General features: G+C 31.9%; 1 protein-coding gene across 1 annotated transcript in view; it reads left to right on the top strand.

The window, feature by feature from the left end:
* Window positions 1–14,740, top strand: part of LOC130446818 (collagen alpha-1(XVIII) chain) — a 656,494-nt gene that overhangs the window by 350,237 nt on the left and 291,517 nt on the right. The window contains exon 5 of the mRNA XM_056783294.1: window positions 13,911–13,982. Within this exon, the coding sequence (XP_056639272.1) occupies window positions 13,911–13,982 (72 nt within the window). The remainder of the gene's footprint in view (window positions 1–13,910; window positions 13,983–14,740) is intronic.

The raw sequence follows: 14,740 nt of genomic DNA, 5'->3' as shown, positions 1-14,740 counted from the left end.
GAAAAGAACGAACTCTGTAGCTATATTAGAACCTGAGATATAGATCTTTGAATGTAGAAAAATTGCCAAAAACCTACAAAAATCCATAACTCCACATTGAATGTCCGCGCTTAGCTCCTCTCCAACTCAACCGATTCAAGTATTCAAAAACTCAAAAGAAAGAAGGTGTTTCAGCGAGTGTTCTTAAAAACGAAAACAAAAACGAAGTCTCTATCTTGAATAGAACCTGAGATATTGAGGATAGAACGTGTGTATGTGAAAAACTCCCATAAGTAATGTACAGGGGGAAATCGCATTTGAGTATAACTTGAGAATGGTGAAAATTAGATAAAATCCGATGGTTGATGGCTGATCTGTGCATCAATACCTTTTATTAAAAAAAAAAAATTAAGCAAATCGGTTGGGTAGAACGCCTGAACGGACTCGGAATGGAAAGCATCAATTTTTTTAATATATAAGATAAAGACTGAAAGTAATCGAGACGTTAAATTTTCATCTGTCTTTAAAAAATTATAGAAAAATAGTTCATTATGTAACAAGTGCAAAAAGTAAGTGTTTATTGAACGTAACGTGAATTTGTCTAACGAAGCCATTAGGCCGAGTTTAACAACACGTCGAGTGCTATAAACACTTTTTACACGAGCTGCATACAAGATTGTTTCTACTTTCATAAAAACGGAATGTTTTATTTAGGTGTAGATAAGTAAAGAGCGTAAATGAAGTGCAAAATATTCAATAATTAATTAACGGTTAACAATGAAAAAGCTTTGACTAGTAATTTGGAATAATTCAACTTAAAAATTATTCAAAAGAAAGAATATTAATATTTCTTAGTGAATTATTTTTTAATTCCCCTTCTTGATTTGTGACTTTTCTAAATGTACTAGTACTTGATATCTGTACATTGTCATTCTACAGCTTGAAATATTTGTTTTGTAACATTGAGTTTGTTTGCAAGTGATTACTGTACTTATCCTTCCGCTAGTGTCGACGTTTTCCATCCGCCGTGTCGTTTGAGTTTTATTATCCAAATTCAGAAATTTTGCAATTTCATACGGAATTTCAGCAAACATATTTACAGCAATAGCTTGGACAGTACACTTTTCATTTCGGTAAACGTTTGTTTATGGTATATATCGATCAAATTAATTCCTTCTTCAATCTCACCTCTAATGACAAAACTTCAGTTTTTGAACGTGGTACTATTACAATTAAAATTGAACCTATTTCTTCTATGTTTTCAATACTCAATTTTTGGAGCTCATGTCTACGACATGCCCTTGCGGTGCCAAATATTGCAGTGACCTACAACAAGTAATTTTAAAATATCTTACAAAAGCTAAACAATAATTACTGACTGACTTTTTTCATAGAATACTAGGAATTCGGAGCTTCTTTTAGAAATAACGAATGTGTCCCTTATTAAATACTTTTGACTTTTTTCACCGAAATCTTCTGCTTCATAAATGCCATTAGTTTTTTGTAAATTTTTAATGTTAATATCTTCTTTTGTAGAAAGGTAAGCTCTCACCTTTGAGTATTGAGACCGAACTGATGAGGGGTTTTAATATCTTCCGATCTTTTTGAAAAATATGCAAGAAGCACATTTCATTTAAGATTCACTATTTTTTCATCGAAGTTCCACTCTTTCAAACGATTATAACGAATTTCATATAGTTTTCTTGATTTACTAGGTAATAAGTTTAATGACGCTGTATTTGCTATTTTACTAACTTTTGGTGGGGCCCCTATAAATTCTTCATCACTATCATCTATTTTTCCAATAATATTACTTATTTTTCACTTTGTTTGATTTTCAAAATTTCTACAACTGCAGAGTTGTATTATCCAAATCATAATAGTCGCGTATGTTTGAAGCATTTAGTGTGTAATCATATGACATTTTAGAAAAAAATGCATTTTCTAGTAATTTCGTAATCGATTAGGTACATGATAGATATGAATGATAAAATAAAATCCTCAATCCTTCGAAACTTATTACAATCTTACAGAAAAAGGACTAAATATTTCACTCAATTGAGTGTTTTTTGTCTTAATCACAAACCTCTGTACTATGACGACTTTTTCCTTTAAATATAGTTCAATAAAGTTGTGTTTATTGCATGAACGTGAAAAACTAATTTTAAAACAAGAGAGACGTTAAATAAAGACGGTTTATAAACATAGTGTGGTAAGTATTTAACAAGGCTAAACTTATGAAGTATGTAGTGTTCTTATTATGAAACTAGAAGTGAATTCCATGCTTGCGAAAGAAAGTTGATAACATAAATTCCAACAAATATTAAAATTGTAGATAGAAAAAAGCTTATTACAAATCTTAAAATAAGTATTATTGTATTAGAAAATATACTGTAATATTCAACATAACTGTTGTCTTAAGAATCGTTTTTAGGGTGAACAAACATGGCTAAGAGAGTCTTGCCATGCTTGTCTCGAGTCTTCAGACTGAAAAAAAGGAAAATCTTTTTCCTTTATCGGCTTAGTTTGTGATTTGTATTGCTTGAATGTAATGTAATGTTACTCTAGTAAATAAGTGAATAAATGAATACATTGTAATTAAAAAAGACTATGAAAATTTTCGATTTTTCACTTGAGTGACAAGGAAAATGGAGCCCTGCTGTGCTTGCAGACTACTACTGGTTATTCATTAGAAAACATTAGAAAACATTATTAGACAACTGGTCTGAAAGCTAGCCAAGAAGATGAGCTGATGTGATACATACAAATGGGGACACCAAGAATATTAGCTATTGATGAAACATTCGTTTTTAACAATCCACACTGTTTCGCTTTCCAGGGCTACTGTACACGAATGTGACTTCACAGAGATTGAACACCCATCATATAGCCCTTTTCTGGCTATATCTCACTATTTTTTGTTCGCAAAGCTGAAGACCGAGTTAAGGGGTGAAGTTAGGGCGACGATGAAATTGAACAAATAGTGTACGATTGTTTTTACTCTAAAGCCACAATCATTTTCTCTTTAATTCATTATTTTATCGTCGATTTTTTCATACCTATTCTTTTAATGTTGTGCGATTGTATCGTTTTTAACTTAATATCAACTTTAGCTAAAATCTAATCAACAAAAAATGAAATTAGTCATCTACGTTATTCATACATTGGTGCTAAATCTTATACTCGTCCAAATAGAAGCCATTCAGCTATTAATATGGGAGTTATATAAGATATTGAATGTTCAATTACATCAATTTGACATATATTAGAGAAAATTTGAATTTTCTGGCTTACAAATTTGCATTTATTCAAGAAGTGAAGCTTAATGGTACCGGGTGCCCCAATAAGAATGGCTCTCGGCCATATCTCGTGAACCGTTTTTAGTGACCTTTAGAAAAACCCGGAAATTATTTACAGAGTTTTAAGCCCACGGCCAGAGGGCGTAATTAAATACCAAAAATTATAAAATGAATAATTTACAAATTTTGCCTAATTAAGATGCATTTAAACTATGATTATCGTATTCTTCAAGAAATTCAGCGTATATTTAATTTAACAAGTTTTTGTCTATCTGTTCAAATAAGAGGTGGGGGGAAGCGGGAACTTTATTATGAAAAAACGCCTGTAAGTCCAGTTCTACTTAACCCATCCATGCAAACTTAGTCTTTTTGAAGAAAGCTCCTTTCTACCAATGTAAGGGTTATAATTTCGAAGCAACCTAATGAGTAACGTATACACTAGAGGGCACTATTTATTTATTTTCTTAAATCTAGCTATCCTTGAAAAATGTTAAATGGAAACATGCAGTTTTAATTAAAGAATACAAAATTAGACCAAATTAGCAACAGAATATCGAAAACCTCATGTCGATACCTTTTTCGTATTATGAGATAAACCAAAGAAATGTGTAAATTCTAAACATTTTCCTTTCCTTTTCCTCCGGGTTGACTAAACGGATTTTAACATGTTTTGACTCCTCAAAATTGTCTTTTCTTGTTCTATTAATAATAGTTCCAATTATTATTTCAATATTACTTATGCTGTCATCGGGAAACTACGGTTCCCGAGATATGGCCCAGAGCCATTCTTATTGGGACACCCGGTACATACTGTACCGGGTGCTGTACTACAGTACATACATTTTCCCTACAATTATAAAAAACTTTGATACGACCAAAAACTGTTCATTATCATTCACGATTTTTATCAACTTAACCTCTATTTTTCAGCATGTACAATTTATAACGTATAAACTTGGTTTTTAGAGTATACATTATAAAGAAAACGAACCGTGAATCGTTAAGTATCAGATTATTTTTTTTTAATACATTACCGGTTTCGAATTCATTGTCACGTGTAACTAAATTCAAACCTTGTACTTGTATCTTATAATCTTCGGCTGAGAATATTTATAAAGTGGTATTTGGCCTCAGAAGTACTGAGCTTGGGCATTTCCAAAAGCGATTCTCTAACTCAATATAAATATTGAAGCACAGAAAGCTGCGTATCTATGAACACATTGAGTACTAGCAAGTTTGAATTTCTGGAACCGTAGGTGATAATTATATTGCTCACTACTACCACTCCACTAAAACTCTCTACAACACTGATCAATGCGCGTTTCAATAGCTAAGTTATCATCTTCAGAGACCGAAGTTTAAATAGGTATTCGCTGAAGATTCTCAAAGCACACGTTAAATGGTGTAATTGTTGGTGTTATTGTAGTGGTAATACAATAGTTTTAAGCAGATATAAAGCATTCAGAAGCATATCAGAAATAAGGAAAGAGATGTCTTCTTGGTAGTGATGGTAGTTTGGATTCTTTGTTACTCTAAACAGGTAACGAGTATGAAGATTCATTTCAGCAGAAATTTGTTTGAACTTCCTTTTTGGTAATTGTCTTTGGTAGGCGATAAAAGATATAGAGCTTTCCGCACTCGAAGCTATTTTAAACTATTCGAATAGAGCGAGATGGCTAACAGAATACCGCACACTAATTCATCAACAAAATATGAATAATGTTGGACGAAATAATGAATGTCAAACTTTCTTCTTATAACTTATGTTTTTTTGATACATTGTCTTTACTTTAGACTTTTTGATAGAAAATCAGTTTCCAAATAAAAGGTAGAACTTACTGTTTCGATCTTTGCACACACTTTTGAGGTAATTTCTTCAGTTATTCGTACTATCTATTAATTCTTAAAACTTGATCAAGAAATTCTCTTTTAGAGCAACCAATTTCATAACAACCTCTTTCATATAAATAGGTTTAATTTCTAATGAGCAATGAGTTTGAATCTCTTCACATTGACCGCTTTAAGTTTGTCATCTTCATTCAGAGTTGAATTAAATCTTACATAATGAATATTTCAAGCTTCAAAATCATCGTAGGGAGATATTTAATATCTGAACATACTTTCCTCTCCGCTATAAAATTATGATAATTGGAATCGAAAAAAGATTTTCGTATTTTTCTTAAAGGAAGTATGGATTTTCTTTGTTAGACGAAGCTTCCACTTTTAAACTAAAGTATTTTTAACGAGCATCTGATGTAACCGTTCGTTTTATTGACCTCGATAGAATATTTTATATATATGCAAATAGGTAATATCGGATACAATATATGATTGTTATACAGGGTTGTATAACTAAATTCAATAAAAAACTTGCTCTCGCCAAATAATATAACGGAAATACAGAAGCGGAATTTCCTTCGTTGACTCTATTAAAAGTATCAATATAGTGCAAGTACGTGAAATATTTGTAATGATTTCCATGAAACATTGAAATCTTGAATCTTGCAACTGATGATGTAGATTTGAGAAGAGTAGAACTGAATTGACCGTTCTACGTTGCTCAAATAAAACGGTCGCAACATGTGCAGTATTCTGAAAGAACTTTTGTTTAATTTGGCTCATACAGTAAATCGTTGTTTAGTTTCGGATTAATATGCATAGATCCATGACTGTCCTGTCACGATAGACGTCTTCCGAGCATCATGATTGAACTCTTTAGCATTTCTTAGCACCAATCGACACGAGTTTTTCTTCGAGCGATTGTCATATTATGCGGTATTCATCGCGAATATATTTTTTTGCCACCCAAATGTTCATGAAATATTGAATGTATGCGAATGGAAATAATGTCTAAGTATGCTTCAATCTCAAGGTATGTCACATGACGATTTTTAAATATCACTTTACGCGCAGTATCGATTCTTTCTGAAATACCCGATTTTGGAAGAAATTCATACTGCAGCGAAGAGCGATCCCGATTGAATTCATCTCTTAAAGTCGAAGCGAGTTCATCCGCGCACTGCTGTTTTTTTTTTGACGAAGTTGAATGTTTCAAGAATTTGTAAAAAACTCATAATGTTAACCATTGAAAATGCCAAACTTCATGATTGCAATTTTCAGATTTCACATTTTCACATCAATGTTGCCGTACCTCAAAACTCAAGTAGCAACCCTCGTATTAGTATATTTAGTATAGAAATGTTTCCAATTTTAAGCTTAATTCAATTTCTATGGTTTCCTCGTTTATTTATGTGGTGTTACAGGCAGTTGTGCATGTACGTTAGATTTGTTGTTATAATTGTTATGAGGGCTATTCAGGAAGTACGGAACGTTTCCGTCACACGCGCATATCACGAAAATTTTGATATCTGTAAGCTCGGCATTCAGCTACCAAAACAGAAACATTTTCATGTTGTCAGTTGTTTCGATATTCATGTATAAATTGTTCACTATAACTGAGAAGCCTATGGAAATTTATCGACAAATGTGTATTGTATATAACGTAATGAACTTTGGCTGAAAATTGTGGCTACACCTAGTATTGAACTATTGACGAACGAAATAATCCGTAATCTTTAAAAAAGGGGTGAATTAAATTTTTTCGTCATAACCCGGTCCCCAGTTGAGATACGAAAATTTTTACGCAATCGTTTTTTCTTACCCTTTGTACGATCTACAATTAAGATCCTTTACACTTTTCACGTACCGATCATCGTCATCAATATATCGATCAAAAAAATCATTAATATGGGGAGAAAAAATTGGTTTTTCGCTATTTTCTTTTTTCTCGTGGAAGATATCGAAAAATGTCCTTTATGAAACTTGTAGAGAGTGCTTAGATCTACAAATTTGTTTTTATTATTTTTCATTTTCGAAAAAAATTACGACCTCTAGCACGCCGCAAAGTTAGTAAGACTGCCCGGTTTTGATTTAGCCACTCGCAGGGTTGTATCCACACGTCAAAATGGATGAATTGTTGTTCAGGGAATTATTGAAATACAAAATGAATTGATAAAACAGCCAAATTATAAATCAAACACATGAAATTTCTATATGAAATAATTTTTATGCAGCAGAAAATAATAATTACAGGTGGTCATTTTTTTCACATGTTTTTCGTCGTTTTTATGGGCCTGGTGTAGAAGTCCTTCCTTGGATGATGCTGATTTATGTTTATTGTAAGAGAGTACAGGAACCATGCCCAATTTTGCAGCTCTTATCAACATATTATCAGGATTCAGTGCACCGTATCGAGAAATAACAATTTTCGAGAATTCATGCATTCATCGAGCTGAAAGTGAAATTCTGGTAAATTCATTTAGTCAATTTGTATTTGACAATGCGGATTTAAACATAAACACCCTTGACGGTCATGGAACGTTTTATGCAATGGGAAGAATACATTGCGTTACTCCCTACACAACTATCCAGCGCGAGAAAAAAATTCCGCGTATTATCGAAATAAAATCAACTTCATAAGTTGCAAAATTGGGTATGGTTCCTATACTCTCTTACAATAAACATATCTTTTCATCATCATTTTCTGCGATTGAAGAATTTTCACGACAGCCAGGACCATCAAAACGACGAAAAACATGTGAAACAAATGACCACCTGTAATTATTATTTTTCACTGCATAAAAATAATTTCATCAATAAATTTCATGTGTTTGATTTATAATTTGGCTGTTTTATTAATTCATTTTGTATTGCAATAATTCCCTGAACAACAATTCATCCATTTTGACGTGTGGATACAACCCTGCGATTGGCTAAATCAAAACCGGGCACAATCTTACTAGCTTTGCGGCGCGCTAGAGGTCGTATTTTTTTCGAAAATAAAAAATAAAAAAACGAATTTGTAGATCTAAGCACGCTCTACAAGTTTTATATTAGACATTTTTCGATATATTTCACGAGAAAAAAGGAAAGAGCGAAAAACAATTTTTTCTCCACAAATTCATGGTTGTTTTGATCGATATCTCGATAACGATGATCAGTATGTGGAAAATGTATAGGATCTTAATTGTAGATCGAACAAAGAGCAACAAAAAAGTATTGTGTGAAAATTTTCGTATCTCAACTGGGAACCGAGTTATATGATGAAAAAACTGAATTTACCCCTTTATTCAAGATTACGGAAAACCCACAAGGTTATTTCGTTCGTCAATTTGAACTTAAGCTTTTCTGGTCCCCGCCCCAAAATTTGGCTTTCTCGGTTCATTTTCATTTGCAAATGTATATAATGACAGGACTTTATGTTCTAGAAATTTATAAGGAAAGAAGTTTATTTTAAGTAGAAATTTATAGAAAAAAGTGGTCAGTTACTAGATACTTTAGAATGTTTCTACAATGTTCTAAGTTTATTGCAAGTTCACATATAAGGCAAAAAATCACAGTAACGCAAGTTAGTTGAATATTGAAGACAGTACGAATTTTACAATTGGGCGTTAAAAGGATCTATTAATATTTTATTATACTTATTATTCCATTATCATTTTTGCTTTATCTGTTATTCATTCCCTGTTATTAAATAAATATCATTTTGAAATCAAAAACTGTCTACCGGTATGTTTTGCTAAAATAAAATATCCCCATTTTTTATAATTCATTTAATGTTAAATAAAATGGTTCTTCTTTTCTTTTATTAGTTAAACCTTAAGAAGCTTTATCACGAGGGCTGCTACTTGATTTTTGAGATATGGCAACACTGATGTATGTCAAATCTGACATTGTTGACATTGACATTTTTAATGGTAAAGATACTCAGAACGTGTTGTCATACAAATGCTATTTCAATGCAGTCAGAAGCATGCAAAAGTGTATTGTTTTAATGGAGAATATTTTGAGAAACAATAAATCCATACCCAATAATAAATATTTGTTTTCATTTGTCTATATCAACACTTAAGTAAGAACCGTCGAATTTAATAAAATTTGATAAACACCCGATCGTTGCTAAGTGCGACTCTGTATAAGCAGTCTCGGCTAAGAGATTACGTGAATTTTCTAACTTTCTAATGATATTGGGCTAATATTTTTCAAATCATTGAAATTTAATATATTTGTATCACTGAATGGTGGCTTGGAAGTTCAGGCCACTCCTAACGACATCAATTGATTGTGAAAAAATACGAAGTTTCCTTTATAGGTCAATATAATAGTAGTACTCAACTTCTACTCTAAGCTGGAACCAAGAATTATATCAAACGCAAACGACAAAACGCAGGAAGAAACAGAAAAATAAAAGAGAGAAAAATCTTACTGATACTTGCACAAAGTAATTACTCATGAATAGATTTAATCAATATTGGTTAGAAATTGAATGTAATAATCATTTTGACTAGATCAATACGTATAAACACTTTGTATAATACGTTTTGTATCTAATGGTAATACGTTTCGTAAAACCACTTATCCTTTTTCTTTATTGAAAACGCAATAATGGCTTTTATTAACGGTCAACCGATATTTTCCTTACGAAAAAAGATTTTTCTTCCGAAACGTTAGAATCTTGAGTGTTGGAGAATAATATTTTTCGTTCATAAAATCCCTGCAAAAAATACAATTTGCCACAGGCTTTTAGGGAAAATATGTTACTTTTATCTTCGGTCTCCCCTATTATTTAAGTGGTATATCCTAATTTTGTATCTACGCTTCAAATACGGAATGGAGTATAGATCTAGAGTGTCTGGTATTTGGCAAAAACGTTTTTATTGCAATGATAAGAAACAATCAGGTTGTGGAGAGCTATGATGTGAAAATATGACCCTTAGAAAAAAAAAGAAGACATAAAATGCAACAGAAGCCATAGGAATAGTGAACACCAACGAAGAAATAAATACCTAACCGTGATTCATCAATGAAGGAAATGGATTGATTATAGAAGAGGAGGAAATGTGTTCAATACTTTAACAATATAACATTGGACAAGTATGAAGGGTACAAAACTATTAGGAATCGAACAAATAATCATAGAAGTCAACTGAAGAATGAAAACTGGGAGACTTCATCAGCAGATATAAAGACGGACGGTAGGCAGAAGCAAGCTATGCAACAGATAAAAATAAGTTACAGAGGATTTACATACATTGTGAAAAAATAAACAAATTTTCTATTACAAGTTCATTTTTGAAGAAATACACATTGTTATTTATATAATATGAAAGATTAATTATCTATTTATCCTGGATACAAAGTAATCTTTTAATCATCAACATATTTCAAATTTAAAGGGATTTAAAATGGAATCGAAAATAACTAAATAATAAAATTGAATTACTAGTTTGATAATTAAAATTTTAATCAAGATTGGTGGAATATTTAACTGGAACGGTAAGGGGTCATCCATGAATTGCGTCACACGAATTTCATGATTTTTGCCTCTCGCCCGTCCTTCCCCTCCCTAGTGTGTCGTCACATATTTTGCAAATTATAGTTAGAAATTATTGAATGAAAACAGCGGTTCCCAAATCAGTTCTATTTTCATTCAAATTATTTTTTAATAAAAATAACATCAAATCAAACAATCAACAAAACAAAAATTGATTAATTATATTAATTAAAGAAATTAACAAAACAAAGAATATTGATAGAATTATATTAGATAAAGATATAAACTTAATAATTTTGGGTATATGAACTTTGAATCCACTTCTTTATTAATTATCTATCAAGGCCGCTTGACATGATGAATGAAACGTGCAATGCGATAAAGACTCAATATTTCTTAATCAAAAGCATGATCAAATGGAGTTCAGCTGATGCTGATGCTATTTTTATTGCGCTCATTCACTGACCACTTTCTCATTTCACTTAGCTTTGTTATTTTCATTTTCAAAACTTGTCACAAAATATTTGACGTTAGGAATTTGTTTAATTTTCTTACGGAAATTTTGTTAGTAGCGGTAGTGATAATGTTAAACGACGTGCAAAATTGATCTATGAAATATTTTTTTTTTTTGAAAAAATTGCCTGCAATTTCTTGCAAGTTGTCTTGTACCATGTCGAGCTACCTTAACGGGCATAGGAGCCACTTGAATGTTAATTGAGTTGTTAATGTCAGGAACATTCGTTGTGTCAACATCTTCAGCATTATCCTCATCATCTAGACAAAGAATTTTTTCTGGCACGTCCAGCAGTAATTCTTTGAGACGATAGGTGAAAATTCTTGTTGCCTCTTATGTAATTGCTTGTGTTATGAAGTGGATTTGTATTAACCAAAATATAGTTTCATCAAAGGGTGCCTAAGCGGTCGGCGCGTAACACTAATAGAGCGAATGTTGACAAAACATTTGGTATCTTATGTTTACACAGAGTTCTTTTTTAATGCAACAGTTTAAAGTTCGTGTTTCATTCAGATTCAGATTATAATAGATTTTCAAATGTAATGTCACGAAAATTTGGACTGCTCTCACCCCCTTATCACACAATATCACACTAAGTCGACCCCCTCCCACTCCCTCAACGTGTGACGTGATTTATGGATGGCCACTCATGAATATTTGAACGGTTTGCTCGGTTAAAAAGCCGCGGTATGCAATCTTGTTCGTGTTTACTAACTTTAAAGGTTGACGAAGACTAACTCGAAGTTAGAAAGAATGACCATGTTCTAAAATATATCTTTACCTGGGTGATCATTAAATGAAGGTTGCATACGAAGAGTTCCCAGAATGGGATTAAAAAGGCCTTAGAAGTCATAACATTAAATTGAATAGGTCCATCCAAGTGTACAAATGCTTCATAGTGTGTCTATAAGGTACGAAAAAATGTTTACTTAAAATACTTTAGGTATGAGGATATTATAAATCTGATTCATAAGTAGAACCTTTCTAAAACAAAATATGAATCGTTTTCGAGCATATAATGCTGATGGTACTTGTAGTACGATCTATAGGTACTGAGAATACTGAACACTGAATAGTTTATTAGCAGTCATACCGATCGCAGCATCTGAAGATGGCACTCACTTGTGATGGTGAAACGTCAAGAGCAATAGACAACTGACGAAGGCCCAAATACCCCAAAAAGTGCATATAATGAAGTAGTATTTGACAATTTTATTAGTTTAATGTTTTATGGATGTAAGGCAGTCTTTGTTACAAATATTAGTATTTGATTTGTAAATTAAACATAAGAAAATTATAGTAGACCGATGATTTCGGAGTTCTGTATAGGGATTTGACTGTTCATTCTAAACAACTTATCATAATCGAGAGATTATCCCAGAAGTACCTGGCCTAACAGAGATCACACAAAAATTTTGAAAAAAATATATTTATTTTTCAACGTAATCTCCTTTTAGCTCTATATGCTTTTCCCAGCGTTATCCAATCTTCTATCACCGAGCCATTTTTTTAAGTCTGGAAATAGAAATCCGAGGGAGCTGAATCTTGCGAATAGCACATAAGATAACAGATGTGTGAGTTGGTACATTCTCTTGATGAAACAACACTTCCTTGTCAGCCAAATGCAGCCGGTTTTGATTTATTTTTTCATTCAAACGTTGCAATAAGTTGCTATACGTTGATAGTCAATGAAAATTATTTCACGCGCATTCCAAAAACCCGATGCCATAACCTTGCTTATAGAAGGAACGGTCTTTGCCTTCTTTAGAGCTGGTTCTCCCTTCTCAGTCCATTATTTTTATTGTTCTTTTGTTTTGGGCGCAAAAATTCGGCTTTATTTCTGTGACAAATTGTCAAACACTCGATGGAAACATCTTTATAATGCTGTTTTTGTTCCATTATGAGTAAAAATCTTACGCACAGATTTTTCATGTCTAAATTTTCAGTTATTATACAATGTACCCAAGTGTTGAAATTCCTAGAGGGTCTGCTAGCTTGCGCACTTTTAGTCGACGATGATCCTTTGTCGGTTGTGGATTTTCTTCAATATTTCTGGAGTCGTCACCTCTTTTAGTCGACCACTGTGATGCTTGGCTTCACAGATTGTACAGCTTTGTTTAAATTCTACCTTCAAACCAAACCTCGTAACTTATCGTCATTATAGTTATTCTTTTTTTGGTAAAATTTGATTGTTTTTTAAAAATTGACAACGGTAAATTTGTCGCATTGATTATACATGTAGTTTGAAAATGAATTAATGCATTTAAAAAAAATATTATACAAGGTGTAATATACAATACGAATCACTGAATTGATTGTTCCAAAAGCGGGCTGGAATTATGAAGTTCAGCTCATACAAGTCGAATTTTTGATATTAGTGTACTTCATTCTGAAAAAATCAAATGAACTATGTAAATACTAGAGCCAATTTAGAGTCAATTTCAGAAATTATCGAATAAATTTATAAAGAAGAAGAGTTGTGACTTTTTAGTTACCTCATATACATCATCCTGTACAATTATTAATCTTTTTTATTTTATTTTCACTAATATTTTCAATCAAAACAAAAAGTATTTGTAAATCGTTCACAAATATAAATTTGGATCTCGAATATTTCATATCCATATATACAACAGGAAAACGATGTTTGAAAAATCCTCAGAATAATAAGAAATGTCATCGAAAAATCTTGATCGGATCAGACTGAAAAAAGACCGAGTGATGTGGTATTGTCTTGCAAAATCCACGACGTGTTGTGTAAAATATACATAGAGTTTTCTTATAGGGCGCTATAGACGAGCTGAAAATATTCAGAGACCCGAACATGGCAGCGCAACAATGCAAAACAGATTTCCAGGTTTGTATCTTTTATAAAATATGCATGTATATACATATTGAGATGAAAGTTGAACAGTCTGTATTGAATTTGTTATTTTGGTATACAGAGTCTTTGATACGGTTTAAATATTTAATAGAACCTTTGAATAATTTAAATATATTCTGAAGGTGACATTCATGATGAAAATAAAAATACGTTCGAACTGACTTTATCGGAAGAAACTTGTGAACGACATTTCTTTCGCCATAATCAAATTATGTTAATACCAATAAATTGACTCGAAAATTGATGTATCATGAATTTTGATTCATAAAATTACATCAAAATTGAGGATAATAATTATACAGAGTGAGTTTTATGTATAGAACGCCTAAATTATGTTGGAAACGGCTTGTAGGATTTTTATAAATTTTTGTGTACAAGAGTTTTGTAATACGGCCGGTATTATGGTGGTATTCACATTATTGTCAGATCTTTCCTTTTTCCAATGTTCTCTATACCTAAATGCCAATAAGAACTTTGACGTTTCAATAAATTATTATTGTTGAAGTTTATTGAAAGTCACACTGGATCGTTTAACTGAAAACGAACTAATTGATATTTTAAGATATTAGGATATGGTAATGATAATTTTACGTGATAATAAATTCCATCCATACAAAATAACGTTGGTGTAAAAGTTGTTAGATGACGATTTTGATAGACGTGAAGAGTTTGCAATTGTTATTTTTTTGAGATAAGACCACTTTTTGTATTAATGGGAACGTAAATTGGCA

This window comes from Diorhabda sublineata, chromosome 7, assembly GCF_026230105.1.
Source record: "Diorhabda sublineata isolate icDioSubl1.1 chromosome 7, icDioSubl1.1, whole genome shotgun sequence".
Classification (NCBI taxonomy): Eukaryota; Metazoa; Arthropoda; class Insecta; order Coleoptera; family Chrysomelidae; genus Diorhabda; species Diorhabda sublineata.
This window is presented reverse-complemented; position numbering and strand designations above follow the sequence as displayed.